This window comes from Papio anubis, chromosome 14 (genome assembly GCF_008728515.1).
Source record: "Papio anubis isolate 15944 chromosome 14, Panubis1.0, whole genome shotgun sequence".
Lineage (NCBI taxonomy): Eukaryota > Metazoa > Chordata > Mammalia > Primates > Cercopithecidae > Papio > Papio anubis.
Genome location: NC_044989.1, coordinates 9,098,447 through 9,121,641, shown reverse-complemented (window position 1 = coordinate 9,121,641; position 23,195 = coordinate 9,098,447). Strand labels below are relative to the sequence as shown.

General features: G+C 45.0%; 1 protein-coding gene across 6 annotated transcripts in view; it reads right to left on the bottom strand.

Moving 5' to 3' along the window:
• Nucleotides 1–23,195, bottom strand: part of ASAP2 (ArfGAP with SH3 domain, ankyrin repeat and PH domain 2) — a 199,285-nt gene that overhangs the window by 111,051 nt on the left and 65,039 nt on the right. For all 6 annotated transcript variants that reach the window (XM_021924556.2, XM_021924559.2, XM_021924555.2 and 3 more), the window contains exon 2: nt 16,110–16,182. In XM_021924556.2, coding sequence (XP_021780248.2) covers nt 16,110–16,182 — 73 coding nt within the window. The remainder of the gene's footprint in view (nt 1–16,109; nt 16,183–23,195) is intronic.

The following is a 23,195-nucleotide window of genomic DNA, read 5'->3' as shown; positions in this document are numbered from 1 at the left end:
AATTCATCTGAGGAAACACAGCCAGAAAGCAGCAGAGCTGGGATTCAAACCCAAATCTTCTGATTCCAAAGTCCACTCTCCTACTCTACTACGCGATGTTTGTTTCATCGTTAAAAAGTTTACCTTGTCAAACAAAAGTATCTAATTTTTAGGTTTTTAAAATCCAGTTTCACAGATAGATCAATAATTCCTTCTGTTTTATTCTATTTATAATTCTAGAGCGTGGTTAACAGTGAAGGCAAGGTCCTTTCAAACCACATACTATTTTTAAACTATCTCAAAATTAGTGGTCAAGACATGGGCAGTTTCAGTGGGTTCAGGAAGGGAGCTGGTGGCCACAGGCAGGCATCTGTCACTACATACTGTATGTCCACTGGACGACAGAAACAGAAATGCAACCTCCACGCTCCTGCTTACTCCCTCGCTCGCTGCTTTCTGAGCCATGGGTCTTTCAAGAGACACCAACAGAGGGGAGCCGGGCCGTGGTGTCCTCCTTCACGGTGCTGGGCAATGAATACAAAGCACCCGGCAGGAGAGAAGCTGAAGACTCTACCCAGCCTCATGGTGTCCTTCAAACCACGAGGAGGACTGGACCCTCAGTGCTGCTCTAAGTGAACACCCAAAGGGAAGGGACTTCGCATATGGTTAATGCCTACTAGGTCGCTTGTAAGTCTTTTGTTCAGTTTAACCTGACAGCACTAAGAGTTGGCTATCATTACCCCTATTTTTTTCTGAATCAAGTGCAGTTCAGAGAGTCATGTCACCTGCTCCAGACCACAGAGTTGGTAGGAGGGTCAATGCACTTTGTGGACCACACAGGCTGCCTCCAGCCCTGGGCAGGAGAGAGGAGCCGGCCTTCTCACTGGTAGTAGGCTTCACGTTCCAGCACCAAGAAATACGAAAGTACTCCTTATCATCCCTCCTTCTGGGCTCCTCAACTGACTACCTGGTGTAGGTTAAGTTTTTTTGTTTTTAAAAAAATTATTGGCCGGACATGGTGGCTCACACCTGTAATCCCAGCACTTTGGGGGGCTGAGACAGGTGGATCACCTGAGGTCAGGAGTTTCAGACCAGCCTGGCCAACATGGTGAAACCCTGTCTCTACTAAAAATACAAAAATTAGCCAGGCATGGTGACACATGCCTGTAATCCCAGATACTCGGGAGGCTGAGGCAGCAGAATCACTTGAACCTAGAAGGTGAAGGTTGCAGTGAGCGGAGATAACACCAGCGCACTCTAGCCTGGGCAACAGAGCAAGACTCCACCTCAAACAAAACAAAACAAAATCTTGTCCCTATAAATCTTCTAAATGATGCATTGATCCCCAGCAACCCCAATGTGATCAATTAGTTCTTTGGCTTGTCATCACCATCATCATCTCACAGATTTACGTTTACAGCGCTTTCATCCACTACAATCAGCACTATCTTCTGATGCTCACACTGTACCAGTTTAGGTCAGTGGGAATCTTTTTGTGCTGGTCTAGTTGGGGATTTTTAGACGTATTTTTCAACCCGCAAATGAACTTGAAGCTTCCTGCTGAAGCCCATAAGCCCTGTGTCTTCCTCTAACACCTAGCATGGTGCCCACCATGACAACAGCCATCCCTCCATGAATAACATGGCACTGACTGACCCACTGCTCCGGATTACCCCAAGATGAAGATTTTCCTACTATAGAACAGAAAATCATTGAGTGTGTTTGTTTTCCTTTTGCCAAAAACAATCTTAAAACAGGAACCTAAAATAAATAGCTTGGGAATAAAGTTTCTGGAAAGATCTCAAACTGGGTCTATCAGCTTTTATTTACAGAATTGTGAAAGCTGTTCTTCTAAAAAGAGCTCACACTCTCACCTCCCCCTTGTTCAAATGTATCTTAAACTCTAATTCTCATTAATGATCCAGATCCAATAATCACTGACCTGGGAGGGACTTTGGAAAATAAGAATCTGAGTCACAGAGACCACGCTAGGACAAGACTTCATTTCTTCTCAATTCTAAGCCATCACCCCTTTATCTCCCCCACCTCACTGCACGAAACCCACCAATCCCTGCAAAAGGATGAACTGAGAGACTCTTGCAGAGAAATCAATCATGAAGCCAGCATGCATGTGTACAAATGGAGTTTAGAGGCAATGACTAGGTTTTGTTGTGTGCTTTTTTAGTTTACTGGATTCTGTTATTTAAAAAATTGGTATCAAGGAGAAGGCCCAGCGCAAATGGTTTAAGCAAAAATTGCTGGATACAAAAATGACAAAGAATGGCTCCTTCGAGCCCCATCTATGGGCCACACACGCAGATACGGCTCCCGACAGGTCAGTGTGGCCCACGGCACAGTGAGGAAGCCACCAACACAGCACTGCCAGAGGATGGGCGTCCCACGGCCAACTCACCTTCAACCACCTCCTCTTTCATCTCAAACATAACGTTAACTCACTATTTCCAGCCCTGCAACAGGGATATGACAGTATGCTGGGGTGAGATACAAGGACACATATGCTCATGGCTGGGATGAATGCCTGGGGAAAGATATGTCAATCCATGCACTGATCACTTACAACGCATCAGGCAATGGGCTAGGTGCTGAGGACTCAGATGGCAAGGAGATATTGAAATCGGGCTCCAAGGACAGGTAAGACTTATCGAGTAGAGAAGCAGCAGATCACAGAAACAGGCATTAGCCCCAGGGGAACACCAGGGCGTCCTATGTGTTCCCACTGTTAATACTTTCTCTGGTTTTTTGCTTTGTTTTGTTTTTGAGACAGAATCTCGCTCTGTTGCCCAGGCTGGAGTGTAGTGGTATAATCTCGGCTCAATGTAACCTCCACCTCCCGGGTTCAAAAGACTCTCCTGCCTCAGCCTCCCAAGTAGCTGACACTACAGTCACGCACCACCGTGCCCAGCTAATTTTTGTATTTTTAGTAGAGACAGGGTTTCACTATATTGGCCAGGCTGGTCTGGAACTCCTGACCTCGTGATCTGCCCGCCTCAGCCTCCCAAAGTGCTGGGATTACAGGCACGAGCCACCGCACCCGGCCTACTTTCCCTGTTTTAAAGCCCCTGTCTGCATCCAGCTCTCAACTCTCAAAATCGTCACAGGTAACACAGGTCTCATTGTCCCCACCTCCTCAGGGCTCCTATACTCACTGCTGAGTCCTTTCATTCCATGGATCCTGAAAGGTGACCTAGTCTAAACATGGAAACCAAAGCTCAGAGAGGGTGATGACTTGCTCAAGGTCACAGTGAGTTTGCAGCAGAGCTGGAACAAGAATTCGGGTTTCCTGACTCTGAGTCCAATGCTCTTCCTCCCACAGCAAAAATCGTTTCTTCATTTGCTCATGACATTGTCACTATCTTCAGCTCTTAGCTCTTATCTAGCCTAAGAGCTGAAGATAGTGACAATGTACAACCTTCCAGTCAAGTGCATGTACCGTTAACCCGAACACCAAGTGCTGTAACCAGCATAACAGAAAGAAGGCAGGGTGCACCAGCCTCATGACTTCCCAGTCCCCGCCTCCATGCTGACCCAACAAAGACCCTCCAAACCCCTGCTCCAGGCCAGACCGCAGGCTACTTGGGAGTCAGGCGGAGGAAAAATCACCTGCTGACACCCCACATTCCAACCTTCCATGCAGACAGCTTGGTGAAGGGAGCGTTTAAGGAGAGACATATGTTCTCTATGGCAGCAGCTTGGTGGAGACACTCCTTAGATGGATGACACGACGATTAATCCTCAAATGTGTATCACGACATGAATGTTGTGATGTTATGCACAACTCTGCATAGCGGAGACCATTTCCTCCGGCTGTGCATGCCACCTGTTTCCAACCTCACTTGTGGCGCGTGATCTCATGGGAACGCAATTTCTTCAAATCAAAGATCATCCCCGTTTCTTAACAGGGTCTCTACCTGGTGGACATCCCGCGAGAGAGGGCCATTTTCAGAACTTTATTTCTAGAATCATCCCAACTAAATGGCTGAAAACATATTTTCATTTCCAATTTGCTAATGTGTATAATTCCGGATAATCCCACTTCCAGAAATCTATCCTAAGGAAATAATCAAGGTGATCAGAGATGTGTGTACAGAACATTTATAAAGAGTGAAAATTTAAAATGTGCTAAGTTCCAACAACATGAAAATGGTTAAATTAACAGTATTTCTACAAAATGGAATATTATGTTGGCTTTTAAAATCATGATACAGGAATATGGTAGGAGCAGAACGCCAAGTTTAAAAAAAGGCAGGACACAAAATTAGATATTTAGTCTCAATTTTGCAAAAAAGTAAAACGTAAAGAGGAGGTTGAAAAGATAATACATCAAAATTATAACAGTGGTGGGAAAAACTGAACACTTGCTAGCAGTCAATAACCTGTTATATGCAAGGCGTTATATGCTAGGCCCCAGGCCAAGTACTTTCTAGATGTTATTTTATTCTCCTCTGAGTGGACGAGGAAACAGATTGTCGAGTGTGAACCCGCCCAGGGTCATGCAACTTCTAAGAGGCAGAGCCTCGTTCCAAGTCAGGGGTGGGCCTCAGACCCAGCACTCACCTGAGCCTCTGCTGGTTATAAAGATACTGAGATTCCATCAGGGTCAAGGGTCAAGACTTGGTTGGTTTAGTACTTTTCTGAACTTTCTAAATTTTCTAAACTAACCTTATCTTATCTTTATAATAACAATGTAAAGAATAAATAAAAACTTAAAAAGAAATCTGAAGCATCAGCTCTAACTGCCAGATTGTTTCAGTGCTCTGTGACTGTGCCTATTAAGAACATTAGGCCGGGTGCAGCGGCTCACGCCTATAATCCCAGCACTTTGGGAGGCCAAGGTGGGCATATCTCTTGAAGTCAGGAGTTTGAGACCAGCCTGGCCAACAGGGCAAAACCCAATCTTTACTAAAAATACTAAAATTAGCCAGGAGTGGTGGCAGGTGTCTGTAATCCCAGCTCCTCAGGAGGCTGAGGCACGAGAATCACTTCAACCCAGGAGGCAGAGATTGCAGTGAGCCGAGATCGTGCCACTGTGCACTCCAGCCCGGGTGACAGAGCGAGACTCCATCTCAAAAGAAAATAAATAAACAAATAAATAAATAAATAAATAACGTTAGAATCTGTCTTTCTCTCCCAAAGCTTTCCCTGGACAAGGTAACATGAGGGAGACAGCCTTTGGAACTGATATACCTGTATCATCTTTGACGAGACAGAAGTAGCCACAATCAGAAGGGGTTGAACAAGAATGTCCTCCCTGTTCATAACCCCTGCGAGGTCCCGCGCAGGCTGAGCAACTGGAAAGGATGCCTCTCACGGGCTTCTTCCTGCCACCTCCTCTGCCTTCTCCAACACCCCAGGCTTCTTCCACTTTCAAAACCCATTTCCATCATCTTTCCTAGGAAGTCCCTTGGAATGTGATTCCTTGAGAAACCGCCAGTCTTTGTGGATAGTACCCCAGGATGCATCTAGTCTGGTTGTGTTCAGCACAGGCAGCTAGCAATGGAGTTCACTAATAAGGCCAAGGTGTGGGCTATTCAAACACAAAACCTGTTGTCCATGATCACCCCATCCTCTTTCATCCTGCCTTATATTAATGACCCCATCCTTCCAATGACGGCTCAAAGTCTGCGTGAATAACTAAATGTCACCTCAGCTACCTCCCTGTGAAGCTTCTACTGCTTGTAGGAATACACTTGGAAAGCAGGTAAGAGGGGTGAAGAGTGGCGACTGGGCCACTGCATTTATATTTTTTGAGACGGAGTCTTGCTCTGTTGCCCAGGCTGGATGGAGTGCAGTGGTGGGATCTCAGCTCACTACAAGCTCTGCCTCCCAGGTTCACGCCATTCTCCTGCCTCAGCCTCCCAAGTAGCTGGGACTACAGGCACCCGCCACCATGCCCGGCTAATTTTTTGTATTTGTAGTAGAGACAGGGTTTTACCGTGTTAACCAGGATGGTCTCGATCTCCTGACCTTGTGATCTGCCCGCCTCGGCCTCCGAAAGTGCTGGGATTACAGGCGTGAGCCACCGCGCCCGGCCTGCATATTTTTTTTTTTATGTTGATGCTTTCTGTCCCTTTAGGCTTTAGAGTACAGAATATACCAACATTTACTTTTACTCATTCACTGTGTGCTTCCATTATGGGTCAAGAATATCTCTGGTTACTAAAAAATAAAATCCAATCACGCTGAAACTCTATTATGCAGCAAGCACTAATGAACACAAAGATTCATAAGCAGAGCTCCTGCCCTCAAGAAGAAAGCATCCAATAAGGGAGAAAGACTCAGCCAATCAGTTCAGTGCAGTGACACAAAGGCAAGAAACAGAATGAGCTCTGGGGAATTCAAGGTGCTTGGTGTGGCCAGAGCACGGAGAAGGGCTGGAGTGTCAGACAGGGGCCAGAAATGAGGAACTTTATCCCAGGTAATGGAGAGCAGCCAAAAGGCTTCTAAGAGATCTGCATTCAAGAAAGATAATAAACCTTGGTACCTGCCAACACACAACTTAGCAAGACAAAGATAAACATGCGAAAACAATCCACTGTTATGTAAATTACACGAGGTGGAAACACAGCACTCTACGGGAAAGGAGTACATTTTCTGGGGGCTGGTAACAGAAAAGGCTTCTTGGAGCAGACGACGTTTAAAGGAATTTGCTCATTGAAAATGTAGTATGACATGAGACTAAAACTGAGCTACCAGCTGCTTGACTCACTCTCCTTAACCAGAGAGCTGCTTCCATCCTAGGGGTGCTTGAAGGGGGTTGGAGGTGGTGGGGAGCGGGTCTCACTGAAAAACTGGCAGGGCTTTCCTTTAGCCCAGAGACAGGCTACCCCAAGGTGTTTGGGTTCAAAGCCAAGAGGTGAATTCAACATTTGTTGAATGGGGAGTACAAGCTGTTAGAAATTTTACTCCCAATTGTATTCACACCCTTTAATGGAGGAAGAGTTCATGTTGGCAAAGCAATCTGATTCGCTACATTACAGAATGTGCATTTAGCCAGGGTAAGCAGATTTCAGCCCTTAATTTTTGCCATATCATACCCCATGACTTACGTGCTCACCACAGTGATGACTTAAGAACACACCGCTGCCCCCACCCAACTCCATGGAGGGCACAGCCTCTAGGAAGGAAGCTGACTCCTGTGGTTCCATGAGATCCCGGGGTCTCACCCTCAGGGACAAGCAGCCCTTGGAAAGTGCAAGGTCTCTAAGGCCTCAGACAGTAGCTACCATGAACACTGTGGAGATGACATATGTGTAAAACTAATCTTTCATCCTTACAACTCTGCGGGATTTTACAGATGAGGAAACAGATGAAGTCATCATGTTGATGTGGTAGAAGATTTAAGCTCAAGGTCTCAGCTTTTTCGCTTGGTGTGTTGGGTTTGTGGACAGGTTTATGCGGATATGTGAATCCCAAACAGTGTATGCAAAATTATGTAAAGGTACCTTTTCCTGGAGGGATCATCCAAAACAGCCTTCTTATTTTTACAGATGTCTATGATAACCAAAAGATTAAAGAACCACTGATGAAACCACAGCCCCATGTCTCACAGATGCGTGTGGCCACCGGCTTGGCCCACAGACTGGCTGACTATAAACACCGGCCAAATTAAATAGCAGATACCTCTGAACTGAAGTATGATTCATGCCAACACTTGGACGTCAGTTAAGTCACAGACCTCTGCGTTCCTTCAGAGGTACCTTCCTTCCATGACTAATGCAGTGGTCACTTTGGACAGGATTCCACAAGTCATCATCTAAATTCCAATCATTGTTGTTAGCCAGCAGCGGGGAGACGGCTGGACTCCAGAGCCTCACAACTGGAAGACATCTCCAGGGCCTTCAAGCCTACGTCCTCACCTCCCTCTACAGCTTCCTCAGAGACAGGGGCCGTGCACCCGCAGCAGGAACCTTCCAACCACCAGCTCGCCATTCAGGCTGCTGACCCAGTTACCCTCCCCTTCATATCTGAATCAAGGCTTGCTCTTGTGAAAGCCTCCTCTAGAGAGGAACAAATACGTCTACCTTCCTCAGCCCAGAGAAAGCCCTTCAGGTACGCCCTCTCTCACCCCTTCCGAAACGAAGAGCCCCACGTCCTTCAGATATCCATCCTACAAGGAGATTTCTCCATCTCTAAGATTTTCAGGTTCTTCTTTATATGCTGCTCTTACAACTAAATAATGAAACAACAACCTTCTTTATAAGCACCAAAGACTTCACTGAGGTCACGTGTGGCTCGCCTTTGGGACATGTGCCACGTACGGGCTCACACTGATCTTGTAATCAACCAAAACCACCTGGAATTTTTCAGAAGGGCTACGACGGCTCAGTCAGGTGGCACGTAGGGTGCTCCCCACGTGCATGGAATTCACATGAAGTTTTTGTTTAGCTTTATAATAGCAATATTCTAACAAATACCTCATGAGTATTTATTACCACTATGCTTCTACCTTCATGTTGGTGAGTATCAATATTCTTTATCATCATTTATCATCTATTTCTTTTTAAACACACACAGTGTACGTAAATTTTGTATCCTGAATTTTATTGCTGAAGATTTCATCATAAGCATTTCTCTTCCTGTTGCTATATAAACATAATTCCAGCAAGCAGCTAAATCCTAATTCAGCTTTATATAGGAGGCATTCAATTTCTCACTTTGATAAGCAGTGCAACAAGACAGGGAACATCTTTGTGCATGGATCTCCTTCCACAAAAAGATTTTTATTTTTCTTGATGTGCACCACCAAACTGCTTTCCAAAAACTCTGCGTGCATGTTTTCAGTGCCGCAACAATGGAGCACAGTACTAGTTATTGTGAGCTGGCCAAACAGTAAGGATTATTCTGATCTTGTTATTTTCTCATGTAACAGGCAGAAATCAGATACAGTATACATATTTTTTTAAATATTTTTTTCTTTTTCAAAAAAATAACCTTTTCCTTTTTCTGTTTTGGAGACAGGGTCTCACTCTGTCACCCAGGATGAAGTGCAGTGGTGCAATTTCAGCTCACTGCAGCCTCAACCTCCCAGGTTCATGTAATCTTCCTGCCTCAGCCTCCCAAATAGCTGGGATTACAGGCATACACCACCATGCCCAGCTAATTTTTGTATTTTTTTGTAGAGACAGGGTTTCACCATGTTGCCTAGGCTGGTCTTGAACTCCTGAGCTCAAGCGAACCATCTGACTCAGTTTCCCAAAGTGCTAGGACTACAGGCATGAGTCACCGTGCCCAGCCAGTATCTTCTTATTGCACAGTGAAACTTCATTTCCTCAACTATTATCTTTGTTCTGAACTGCCTTGTTCTAATTGATAATATCTACAGTAGAAATAGTCTTCCGTATGCATTTGAAGTGTACTTTCATATCATATTCTAACACTGCCAACAACAGGCAGGAACACACACACAAAGTTGTTGTATTCTCATTTTCTTTTGTAGGTGGGAGATGGTAAGGCTTTGAGGGAAAATCAGCATTTCTTTCTTTGTACTTTCAAGAATGGGATAATCTTCTAGGATATTCTGATTGAGGGTAGGAATATCACTCTCAATAAGAATGTTCTAACAAGTCCTTATGACAGAGTAATTCTAGAGAAGTGAAAATGAAAATCTTTTGTTGCTTCCTTCTTGATAGAGATGAATTTTTCCACCCACTGATATGTCAAACAGCTGAAAAATGTTAGCTTCAACTTCCTGGGGTGTGGAGGGAACACCTTTGGGCTGAGCCAGAGCTTGGGAAATTTTAGACAAGAGTTTTAAAATAAATACGAACTTTTCTTTAAGAGGTCAGATAGCAATCAATCACTGAGTGGCAAAGAGTTTCTCATAAATCATTATGACAACTGCTTTTGCAAACCTGAGCTAAGACTCTCCAGAAATACAGCTGGCTGGGTTGCCATCATTGTGAAGACAGGGAGCAAACATAACACACTGGCTATTGTGGAAGAAGACTACTGTTTTGCTACATGTGGGACATGCGGATACCCTTTTGGCCCAGTCCAGTGTTTAAAGTGGGGATGGGGGGTTCTAAGGTAGGATTCTCAAAGCCCAGCGCTGTCACCTGGGAGCTTTTTCAATTAGCAAATACTCAGGCTCCATCCCTGACCTGCTGAACCAGAAACTCAATCTCTGTTTTAACAAGACCCCAGGGGGATTCTGATACTCTCTCAAGTTTATAACCACTGCTCTAATGCAGGGATTCAGAAACTTCTTCCTAGAAAGTCAGAGAGTAAATATTTAAGCAGGGCGCTAACCCCATCATGAGGGCCCCGCTCTCATGCCCTCATCTAAAGCTAATAACTTCCCAAAGGCCCCACCTCCAGACACCATCACACTGCGGGCTGTTGAGGCAATACTGAGGTTATTGTGTAGGTAACCATGGTAAGATACTATTCTTAGCTTTCAGGCTGTGAAAACACAGGTGTCTGGCCACAGTTTTCCAACCTCCATTTTAAGGCATCTTAAATTTCCTTCAACATAAATCCATATAAATCCTCAAAGAAGAGAATACAGGGCCTGTCATAACACACACCGCTTATATCTAAAATTGTAAGTTCACCTCTCCTACACTAAGAAAGCAGTGTAAGAACATACCTCAGGAACCTGATAATGTATAAACACTAAGTATTTACTGGGCCCCTATTATCTGCCCACGACCATGGCAGCCACTGCAAGAAACACACACACGAGGTATATCGCAGCTGTCACACTTACCACGTGTATGTCCAGAACCATGCGTGGTAATTTTTCATGTTATCTCACTTAATCTTCACCAGCAATCCTATGACCCATTAAATTCCCATTTTACACATGAGCAAATTGAGGCTCAGAAAGGTAAAATAATCGTCCTAATGTCACAGGCTTTTTCAGTGGCATTGCTAGCTTTTAATCAAGGGTTCTTGGATTCTAATATCTATGTCTTCTTTATCCTAAATGACACCGACACCGTCTCCCAGAATTGGTCTTTCACCTAAAGGGCTTCTAATTAACCGAGCAAAGATCAACAGATACAAAACTACTAGAGAACAATCGGGAGCAATACTTAAAGTGTTAACAGTGCCTGCATGTTAGGTACCCTTTAATTTGTAGCTGAACGAAACAGTGGAAACTGATTCAACCTCCAAATCCTAAGAATTCAGGAGAGGTGTGGTAGAGAGAATAACATCTCCTCCACCACCAGATGCCCACCTCCTAATCCCTAGAACTTGTGAGTATGTTATGCTACTTGGCAAAGAGGAATTGAAATTGTAGATGGAATAAAGTTGCTAATCAGCTGAACATGAGATGGGGAGATTATCTGGATTATCTGGGTGAGGCCAATGTCATCACAAGGGTCCTTACATGTAGAAGAGGGAGGCAGAAGAGTCACTGTTTGCTATGGGACTAAATTGCGTCCCTTCCCCCAAATTCATATATTAAAGCCCTAACCCCCAAGGTAATGGTGTTTGGAGATGGGGCCATTGGGAAGCATAATAATTAGGTTTAGATGAGGTGAAGTGGGTGAGGCCCTCCTGATGGCATTAGGGTCCTTACAAGAGGAGAAAGTGGACAGCTTGCTTTCTCTCGCTACCATGTGAGGGTACAGGGAGAAGGCGTCTGTCTGCAAACCAGGAAGGAGAGGAGAGCCCTCACCAGAACCCAACCACACTGGCACCCTGATCGTGGACTTCCCAGCCCCCGGGCCTGTGAGAAAATAAATTTCTGTTGTTTAACCCACCAGTCTATGGTATTTTGTTATAGCAGCCCGAGCCAACTAAGTGTCAGAGCAATGCAGTGTGAGAAAGACATCACTGGCCATGACCAGCTTTGAAGATGGAAGGGAGCTGTGAGCTAAGGAATGCAGGTGGCCTGCAGGAGCAGGAAAAGGAAACTGATTTCCCCTAGAGCCTCAAGGAAGGAGCCCTGTTGACACCTTCACTTTAGCCCAGTGAGACCCCTGTTGGGTTTCCCATGGCAGAACTGAAAGGTAACTTTGTGCCATTTTAAGCCAACTCATTTTATGGTAATTTGTTACAACAGCATACCATTTCTTAGCAACTCACTGAAGTCTTCAAGATGTCACCTGTGTGACAGACACACTAAAGGCATGGTGGCTTTGAAACAGAGAGGGCCACTCATTGCACACAACCCTGACACAGCAGTAAGACCATCAGGGTCTGAGCTCCAGCTGCACAGACACCTCGGGTTTTAGGACTTAGGACTTTTCAGGACTTAGACTCATGACCTTAGAATAACTCAATAACTATTACAGGGAGGCTGAGCCTGGTAGATCACTTGAGGTCAGAAGTTTGAGATCAGCCTAGCCAGCATGGTGAAACCCCAACTCCATTAAAATTACAAAAATTAGCCAGGTGTGGTGGCAGATGCCTGTAATCCCAGCTACTCGGGAGGCTGAGGCAGGAGAATCACTTGAACCCAGGAGGTAGAGGCTACAGTGAGCCGAGGTCGCGCCACTGCACTCCAGCCTGGGCAACAGAGAGAAGCGCCATCTCAAAAAAACACACACACACACAAAAAGAATCTATTACAAGACAGTCAAAGAGGGTTATGCTGAAGTCAAAGATGGCTAAGTCTTGATGAAGATGGGTGGGGAGGCAAGGGCAGGTCCCCTCCAGGTGACTGGGATGGGGGAGCCCGTTTGCAGACCGGGTGGAGCTGTGCGAAGACACAGAAGTACAGCTGGCACACACTCAGGAAGCAGTGACAGGCCAGCGGCCTGCAGTGAGGGACACTGGGGCAGAGATGGGTCAAACGGGGCCAATCTGTGACAAATTAGGAAAGCAGGTGGAGGAAATCCTGGTCCCAAAGAAGTTAAGAAACATGAGACAAGAAAGGGAATATGGCAGTATGAAGCATAAGTGCTAATTTATTCTCACTGTTCTTTCTATCATACGTAAAATGAGTGCTCTTCCTACACAGGAATTGCCTTGGGTCTTTATTCTCATGATCAAAACACTACAGGGACTTCTCCTTTGGAACCAGCTGCCTTCAGAGCCCATGTCTGTGTAGTTACAGGGCACCTAAGCCAACTGTGGTCGCCGGCACTCAGTCCGTTCTTGAATATGCCTGACTTATTTCTGACATCTAGTTCTAAAAAAATTTAATCTATCCTTAGACTTCTCTGCTAAATATATGCAAAAGAACGTGCTACTAAAAGCAGTTCTAGAGTTCCAAAGACACTGTGAACAATGTCAGCAACATGACAGGAGAAAGTATCTTGTTTCCTCAGGTGACTTCTTCGCAGTAGACAACGCTTGTTCTGAAATAAAGATTTCAGAATCAGACTCTGGTTTTAGGACTTAGGACTTTTCAGGACTCAGACTCATGACCTTAGAATAACTCAAACTTGGCATGACATAATAGATGGCTAAAGGATGACAAAAATAGGAGACCCCCTCCAAGGTCACACACCAGGCTGTTATGTGCAGGGCCTCGGAAAGGACATGAGCCCAAGGAGCTACGTTAAAATCCCAGCCCTGTCACTGTAGAGCTTTGTGACTTTGAACAAACTCAACTTCCTTGGATGTCAGTGTTCTTTCATAAAGTGGCAAATGCTATTTTAAGCAAACAGCAAAGCATGAGCAGAGGGAAGAAGGCACAAAATGTGGCTCGCTGGGGAAAACTGCAAGTTATTTCAAAGAAGGGCACAGAGGAGTCCAGCTGGGGAGGGTCGGGACAGGTGGCCTGAGTCCAGACAATGCACAGGAGCTTGGAACTCATCTGGTGTTCTGCAGCATTTACTCACCTGAGGCTCACAGTGGGGTCATCAGGGGAGGCCGGACAGTTTCATAGACAAATGAATTGGGAAAGGATTAAGGCCGATAACCACTCACAATCCACATTACTAGCACATTAAAATCTTTGCATGGTTCTGTAGTAAGAGAACCATCTTTATCCCAATTGCTTTAAAATCCTAAAGCCCACAAGAGGCCTTCCTTCTCTCTCCCATGCTCTGGAACTGACTTCCACCAACTTCAAAGAGGGTGATGAAAAAACGCTGTAGAGTTTTAGGCAGAGAAGTAACACCAGTGGGGCTGCATTTTAGGAAACAACGCTGAGGGGTGGGCAGAAATAGGAATGAGGTTTGTGGTACACGCTCAGTAATATGGGTCAGCAAGGCAAATGACACAGAGGTGCTGTTAAACTCCTGCAGGCCAGCTTCCTGACACTGGGGCACTAGCGCCTTCTCCCTTCAAATGCAGGTCTGTTTATAAGCTGCACCGCTAGCCGCTGGGCCAGCCTTGGGAGTCACACAAGTCCCTCCTCCAGACTAGCAGCAGCTACACAGCCAGTGTTTGCACAAGAAGCAGATTATTTCATTTTTATTTCTGATAAGGGCAGCCTTTTCAACATATGACTATAAAATCATTTTTGAGTCTGACCAGAATATCAAATATCCCTCAAGTTATAAACTCAAAAAGTCCAAGTGAACGCAGTACAAAAAAAAAAAAAAAAAATCTTCCTAGATACTTTTCGAAATCTGGTGCTTGTCAACGAAACTGGGCGTACCATTTCTTAGTGACTCACTGAAGTCTTCAAGATGTCACTCGTGTGACAAACACACTGAAGGCATGGTGGCTTTGAAACTGAGAGGGCCACTCACTGCACACAACCCTGACACAGCAGTAAGACCATCAGGGTCTGAGCTCCAGCTGCACAGACACTTGGGGAACACCCTGAACTCTCTGATCTGCAGGTTCCTCATTTGTATAAGGAGAATCAGTTGTTGACAAGATTAGCACAATGTACAGAAAGTACAAGATACATAGTAAGTGTTCAAAAAAATCAAAACTATCATTATTGCTCCCTGCCCCACACTTAACCCAGGCAAAAAAGCTAGAGGCAGATGGCCACTTTCTGTATCAGTTTTAGAAAAGGCCTGTCAATTTCCCCTGCTCTAATTGTGACTGGGGTTGGGGTGAATCTTCAGATCAGTTTGGGGAGGCCTGACACTAACAGTGGTGACTTCTAACCCATGTGCATCACATATTTCTCATGCAGGTCTTCTTTCTTTTTGGTCAGCAGCGTTTTGTAGTTGTTGATGTAGGATTCCCGTGCATCTTCTGTTAAATTCGTTCCTAAATACACTTGGCAATGCTCGACTGTAACATCATCCTGCACTTGGGATTTCCTGCTAGATTCTTCCCGATTGTGGCTGGCACAGCTCTCATGGAGGGAGAGTCAAGAGCAGCAACTAGAGCTTGTGCCCGCCCTATTGTAACTGTGGGGGAAGGGGTGGGCAGGTGGAATGTGTACTTCCAGGTTGTTCCCTTCCCTCCTGACACCACGACCATCTAAGGCACTTCCTGTCCTCCTGCTCCAATCACCCCTTTCACTAAAGAAAGACACCATGAGGGTGAGGGGACACAGTATAGATGAAGGGACCTGAGTACTTCCACGGGAGCAGACCCCAGGTCCCTCCTCCTCCCACCCTGTCACCCAAACTCTATCTGTACCTGAGCAGGGGGCAAGCTCCCCTGAGCAACCCATCAGCCCCGTTTCAGTCTCTCAGGGACGCCTCACAGTTTCTAGTCCCCCAAGGCTGCCACCTTCTTGTTGCTGAATGAAACTATATAGTCACTTAATGGCTTTTAAAAAATATTTTCTATCACTCGTAGGATTTGTACAAGGGAAGATATGCCACAGGTGACCTACCTGTCATCTTTAAGCCAAAAGTTGCATGGGTTTAAAATATATATATGTGTAAATCTAGATGAAATATTACTTTATGTTTGTCTATTTATTCATTTTCTTCCTACACTAGAAAAGGCAAGACTAGATGAGAGAGAAACGGAAAGGGCACTGTGACACAATTAACAGCAAAAACCAAATGACAGAGGCAGGAATGAATCCAGGTCCCCATCAGCCAGGCTGACAAAGTGGGTACACACAGGACCATGCTCCAGAAAACAGGAAGCGCAACGTGGGACAGACAGCACGGGGGATGACATCCCACACCTGAATCAGACGACTGGCAAAACAAAACGTACTTGTGATCTGCACGCCCTGAAAAAGGAGTCTGGCTGCTCATTTGTTAATGGTCATCAATATTATGGTAGGACTTCACATGCCATGTTTTCCACACAGAAACCCCTAGGGAAGGATGCATACTCACCCAGCCCAGAGCTGTTGATTGCTTTCACGGATTTCTTCATTTTGTAAAGAACCATCCGGTCCACGTCCAAAGCCTGAAACGTAGAGAATACAGTTATTAAACCGTGTTTGTGCTGAGACCACACTAGCAGCAAGCACCACGCTGAGTGCCACTCTGAAGGCCCTGCTTGCCTCTGCCAGGTCCGTCTGCACCTGTTTCTGGGAGACAAGCCCTCAGTGTGGTGTGGAAGACTGGTTTCCAAATGGCACTAAGCAGAAGTTTGTTGCAATTACTGAAAACCAACTCCTCCTCCTACAGCATGCGAGCTGTCTCCTGCCCACAGCACCTGCTGGGCGCGCTCTGCAGTGAAGTGAGTTACCCCAGCCGAACTCTCAGTTCTCCCTGGTTACCAGCAAGGCTCCGGGATGTGCCTGCCCGCCAGGGACTCTCACCGTGCCTGCGCCCCTTCCCCCTACAGAGCCCTAACAAGGTGTAGAAAACCCCACTCTGGATTTAAAAAAAATCCAAATATCATTAGCTTGTAAGCTATGTTAGAAGACGGGTCCTATTGCTTCCCAAGCCTCAGATTTCTTCTCCAGAAACCAGCAGGAACAATGCCCACTTTGCAGGGTTGAATAATTAGATAGAGGCACTCACATATATAATATTCAGCAAGTATTTATAGAGCAGCTACTACACGGCAGTTGTCTATGGCACTCACAATGTCCAGCACATAGGAGACACTCAAACAGTATTTGTTCAACGACTAATCACACCTGGAAATTTAATTACACCTTGACTTTCACAACAGATACAAAGGTAAGAAGTCCTCTTTTCTTTTTTCTTTTTTTTTTTTTTTTTGTGAGACGGGGTCTTGCTCTGTCGCCCAGGCCAGAGTGCAGTGGTGCGATCTCAGCTTACGGCAGCCTCTGCCTCCTGGGTTCAAGCAATTCTCCTGCCTCAGCCTCCCAAGTAGCTGGGATTACAGGGGTATGCCACCACGCCCAGCTAATTTTTGCATTTTTAATAGAGACGGGGTTCACCAAGTTAGACAGGCTGGTCTCAAACTCCTGACCTCAGGTGATCTACCTGCCTCAGTCTCCCAACATGCTGGGTAAAAAGTCCTTTTAACCCACTTAAACAACATAGAAAAGCAAAGGGTGACTTGTGACTGGAGGAAGAGAACGTTTGTGAACTGGGATAGTGATGTCAATCACAGGCTATCCTATAAAAACTAAAGGAAGCACCCTGCCCTACAGCTACTGGCACATAATAACCACTGCTATTGAGTGTCCATTATTACCCCATAGTGAGTTTAGATCATAAAAACCTGCAATGACCTATCATCCGAAAACACAGCACAGCTCCTCAGAGCAATGGATTCTGGACTTCCAGCCTTCCTGAAATCACCTTTTGAACCAGTTTTCAATAGCAGAATCGTAAGCCCTAGTTCTAATGCCACAATGATAATTTTATTGGATGCTAAAAACAGACATGATTAGTGCTGACAATTTTAAATGGAAAAATGATCACAAGGCACCAGACATTTGACGGAGTGGCTGCAATACAAAGAGAAGTTATAATCATGTCATTACACATTTGTCCAAGCCCTTGGAATGTACAAGAGTGAGCCCTAACGTGAAGTAAAGATATAGGTGACAGTGATGTGTCCCTGTCAGTTCACTGAGGGTCACCAGCGTACCACTTGTAGTGCAGGATGTTAATAATGGAGAAGGCTATGCATGTCAAGGGGCAGGGGTATTTGGAAAGTTTCTGTATTTTCCATCCATTTTTGCTGTAAACCTAAAACTAAAAATGTTTATTTAAATAAAAAAGGCATTCCTTTCTGCCATACTAAAGAGCAGAGAGTCACTGATACAAGATGAGTTGAGATTTTGTACATGGAGTTAACTTGTATTTTCCCAAGAGGTCATCTCTGATCCATTCCTACCTTCCTTCAAGATATAAAAGGGGATTTGGAAACAGTAAATAACTCAGGAAAATCACAATTAAATTCTCTTTCTCATGCAGTCTCATCACTTTTCCTCCCCAATCTGCCAGCCACAGACTTGCAGGGCCCAGGCCAGGCTCAGCCAGCACCAGTGGGCAGACTGAGGTTGTGCTCAGGGCTGTGCCAGAAACACCAGGTCCCGAAGCTTAGACCACAGGTCAGAGAGCACAGCTCTCACACACAGAGGTGCCAGCTCACTGTGCTCCTCAGAGCTCAAAGTTCCCCATCCCAGGTGAGAGGCCATTCTTGAAAAGCACACTTGATTTGGGACCATGCAGCCTAGCACTCTCACAGAATCTGGGCCTGCCCAGGCTTTGCCATTGGCTACAGCAGGATCTGATCCACACTCATAATATTAATAAAAGCCGCTCCTCTTTCTAAGCCTCCCCACAGACAGTGGAAGACACCAATGCCAGCCTGTCAGGTTCTCTGGAAGCATTAGAAGTCAGCCACCATTCTAAGCATCTTCCATGGGCCAGGAAGTGTAAAGGGAGAAAACACCTCATGAATAAAGAAGAAAGAGGCCACACGCAGCAGCTCATGCCTGTAATTCCAACACTTTGAGAGGTCGAGGCGGGCGGATCGCTTGAGGTCAGGAGTTCGAGACCAGCCTAGCCAACATGGTGAAACCCTGTCTCTACTAAAAATACAAAAATTAGCCGGGTGTGGTGGTGGGTGCCTGTAATCCCAGCTACTCAGGAGGCTGAGGCAAAAGAACTGCTTGAAGCTGGGAGATGGCGGTTGCAGTGAGCCAAGATGGTGCCACTGCACTCCAGCCTGGGCAACACAGTGAGACTCTGTCTCAAAAAAAAAAAAAAAAAAAGACGACACAGGAAGGCTTGAGGGGCAGGTCCCAGCCCAGGCACTACACAAGGCTTCCTGGTGTTCTCAGAATAATAACTTTAGCAAGCTTTAAAGACCTGATCATCTGAGCTCTCCCTGCTTCTCCAGCGTCAGCGCCTGACATTCTCCCCCACTTTCACATGTACCCCAAGCTTCCATCATAACGAGCTACCCGTGGCTCCCCCTCCACCTGCTGTCTTCCCAGCACGTGCACACACTCCTCTCTCCTGAGAATATCATCCTTGACCCGACTCATTGGTTCAGAGGGGTCTCCTCCTCCTGAGAAGGACTCTGATGCCTCCCCACCTCCACAACAGGGTGGCAGGTTCTCATCTTAGCTTTTCCCATAATGCCCTGTGCTTAGCATTTCATCAGATAAAATGGCGTGATCACCTTCTACATGCAAGGTATTACTGACACAATGGTGAGGAAAACAGGACAAGGCAATGCCTGTGCCTTCTTGGAATTCACAATCTTGCAAAAGATAAACCCCTAGAGAAACACAAATTAACAATGAAAACAGGAGCCCAGGACTTACTACATGCACAGAACTGCTTTTTGAACTTGTCCAGCTCTGCCTCTAGACCTGCGCCGTCCACTACAGCAGCTACCAGCACATGTCTACAGAGCACTTGAAATGTGGCTAAGTGCCATGTTAAAACAATATTGTAGACATCTTAGGTTACAGAAAATATCAACAAAATTAATCATACCACCTCTTTTTAGTTTTTTTAATGCTTTCCTCTAAGGTCAGTCACTGATATTTGTTCATTGTATCCCTAGTGCCTACCAGAGAGCTTGCCACAGAACAGGACTCAAGAAGCAGCTCAGGAAAGAACGATGAGCCCAAAAGGCAGGGGCTCAAGTGCCAGGCAACAGTGCTACCCAGAGGGGATAGGGCAGAGCTGTGTTTGAAGGTTACTCAGGCCACAGGGAGGGTAATGGATCAGGGCAGGCAGGAAGTGCATTCAGGGAGAGGCTACGCAAAGAAGAGGGAAATGGCTGGAACCCATGGTTCAAAAGCCATTCGGGACTAAAGCTGGGCAGTAGTCATTCTGGAAAAGCCAGCCAGGGAGATCTGTGCTGCCTCTCTCAACCAGATTCCAGCCCTCCTGCCTCTGATACTCCCACTGATGATAGAGTGACCTTGTGTCTACAGGAGTTTGGGTCAATTGTGCTAAAAACACAAGGACTAAGCTGGATGCGGTAGCTCACACCTACTATAATACCAGCACTTTGAGAGGCCAAGGAGGGAAGAATGTTTGAGGCCAGGAGCTTGAGACGAGCCTGGCCAACATAGTGACACCCTGCCTCTACAAAAAATAAAAACAAAAGTTAGCTGGGCATGGGAACACATACCTGTAATCCCAGGCTGAGGAAGGAGGATCACTTAAATCCAGAAGCTGGAGGCTGCAGTGAACCATGATTGCGCCACTGCCCTCTAGCCTGGGTGACAGACAGACCCTGTCTCTTTAAAAAAAAAGAAAAGAAACGAAAAAACAAAACATGGGACTGGAAGCAGTGGTAAACTTCAATGTCAAAGGCTGGTCACAGGCAACATACCTTAATAACACAGTTGAACTCTGACAAATTTCCTCTCATATTATGTCATGGGACACACCCCTCCCTGATCATTTACTGCATAAAACTCTTGAAAAAATAGGTCACCCTATGGAATCTTGTACCTTTGTTACTGAAGAGGAAGTAGTGCTTCCTGAACTCAGGGACGAGTGCATAAACTTGCTTTTCTACAATCTGTTAAACAGGTGAGGTAGGTGGAAGAGGTAATTTTTAATTAAAATTGCAAGCAGGAAAAGCAATTACCTCCCTATTCAGAAACACACCCTTCATTATGGTGCATATTTATAGACAATTAAAATTAAACTTGGTCAGGACGAGAAGCTAGAATGACTGTTTAAGACTGAGTGTTAGGCCAGACGCAGTGGCTCGTGCCTATAATCCCAGCACTTTGGCGGCCGAGGTGGCCGGATCACTTGAGGTCAGAAGTTCCACAGACCAGCCTGGATAACATGGTAAAACTCTGTCTCTACTAAAAATACAAAAATTAGCTGGGCATGGTGGTGTGCGCCCATAATCCCAGCTATTCAGGAGGCTGAGGCAGGTGACTCGCTTGAACCTCAGGGACGGATGTTGCAGTGAGCAGAGATCACACCACTGTACTCCAGCTTGGGCGACAACATGAGCCTCTCTCTCAAAAAAAAAAAAAAAGATTGAGTGCCAGAAACCGTCTTATGCCAACTATATATAAAAACGGCACTAGAAGTCCTTGCTAGAGCAATTAGACAAGAGAAAGAAATAAAGGGCCTCCAAATTGGAAAGGAAGAAGTTGAACTAGCCTTGTTTGCAGATGATGTGATCTTACATTTGGAAAAACCTAAAGACGCCATCAAAAAACCATCAGAACTGATGAAACTACCTTTGCAAAAATTATAACTGACATAATTACAGTGAAAGAGGTCTGACGTCACTGACTCCACCCTATTTCTAACCTCCAAGCTGTCCTTGTTCATTCCTGGGCCTAGGCTGAACTAGCTTTGGGAGGAATTTATAGTTTAGCTTTGAAACAAAGACAACAATAGCCCTTTCCCAAAATAAATCCCTCTTCCTGCCTGGGGACTGAACAGCCTTTGCAGGACTAATAAATTAGCCATAAGTTTAAAAATTATGGTTTAGGAGTCATGCAGCTGGAGGCTGCAAGATTCTGAGCTCATGGGGATAACATCACTATTGTAAAACGTAAGATCAGCGCTGGAGATATTTTGCAGACCCTATATTCGATGGATCAGCTGATACCACCCAGATCGATAAACTGGCTCATCTGGTCCTGTGGCCTCCACCCAGGAACCACTCGGCACAAAAGGACAGTTTTGACTCCCTATGAGTTCATCTCTGACCCAACCAATCAGCACTCCCAACTCACTGGCCCTGACGCATCAAATTATCCTTAAAAACTCTGATCCCCAAATTCTCCAGGAGACTGATTTGAATAATAACAAAATTCCAGTCTCCTGCATAGCTGGCTCTGTATGAATTACTCTTTCTCTACTGCAATTCCCCTGTCTTGGTAAATCAGCTCTGTCTAGGCAGCAGCGGGCAAGGTGAACCCGTTGGGTGGTTACACTGATAAATAAATTCAGTAAAGTTGCAGGATACAAAATCAACATACAAAAATTAGTAGCATTTCTATATATCAACAGCGAACAATCTGAAAAAGCAATCAAGAAAACAATCCCATTTACTATAGCTACAAATAAAATTAAATACCTAGGAATTAACCAAAGAAGTAAAGGATCTCTACAGTGAAAACTATAAAACGATGATATAAGAAATTGAAGAGGACACCAAAAAAATGAAAAGATATTCCATATTTGTGAATTGGAAGAATCAATATTGTTAAAATGTCCATATTACCCAGAGCGATTTACAGATTCAATGCACTCTCCATCAAAATACCAATGCTGTTCTTCACAGAAATAGAAAAAATAATCCTAAGATTTATACAGAACCACAAAAGACCCAAAATAGCCAAAGCTATCCTAAGCAAAGAAAACAGAACTGGAGGAATCGCATTACCTGACTTCAAATTATATTATAGAGCTATAGTAGCCAAAACAGTATGGTACTGGCATAGAAACAAGACACATAGACTAATGGAATAGAGAACCCAGAAATAAATCCTTACATTTGCAGTGAACTCATTTTTGACAAACGTGCCAAAAACGTACACTGGGGAAAGGACAATTTTTTCAATAAATTGTGCTGGGAAAACTGGATATCCATGTTCAGAAGAATAAAACTAGACCTCTATCTTTCACCATATACAAAAATCAAATCAAAATGGATTAAATACTTAAATCTATGAACTCAAACTATCAAACTCCTATAAGAAATGGAGAAACTGCAGGACACTGGTCTGGGCAAAGACTCCTTGAGTAATGCCCCACAAGCACAGGCAACCAAAGCAAAAATAGATAAATGGTATCGTATCAAGTTAAAAAGCTTCTACACAGCAAAGGAAACAATCAACAAAGTGATAAGACAACCCACAGAGTGGGAGAAAATATTTGCAAACTATCCATCTGACAAGGAATAACCAAAACATGTAAGAAGCTCAAAGAACTCTACAGGAAAAAAATCTAATGATCCAATTTTAAAATGGGCAAAAGATCTAAATAGACATATCTCCAAAGAAGACATACAAATGGCAAACAGGCATACAAAAAGGTGTTCAA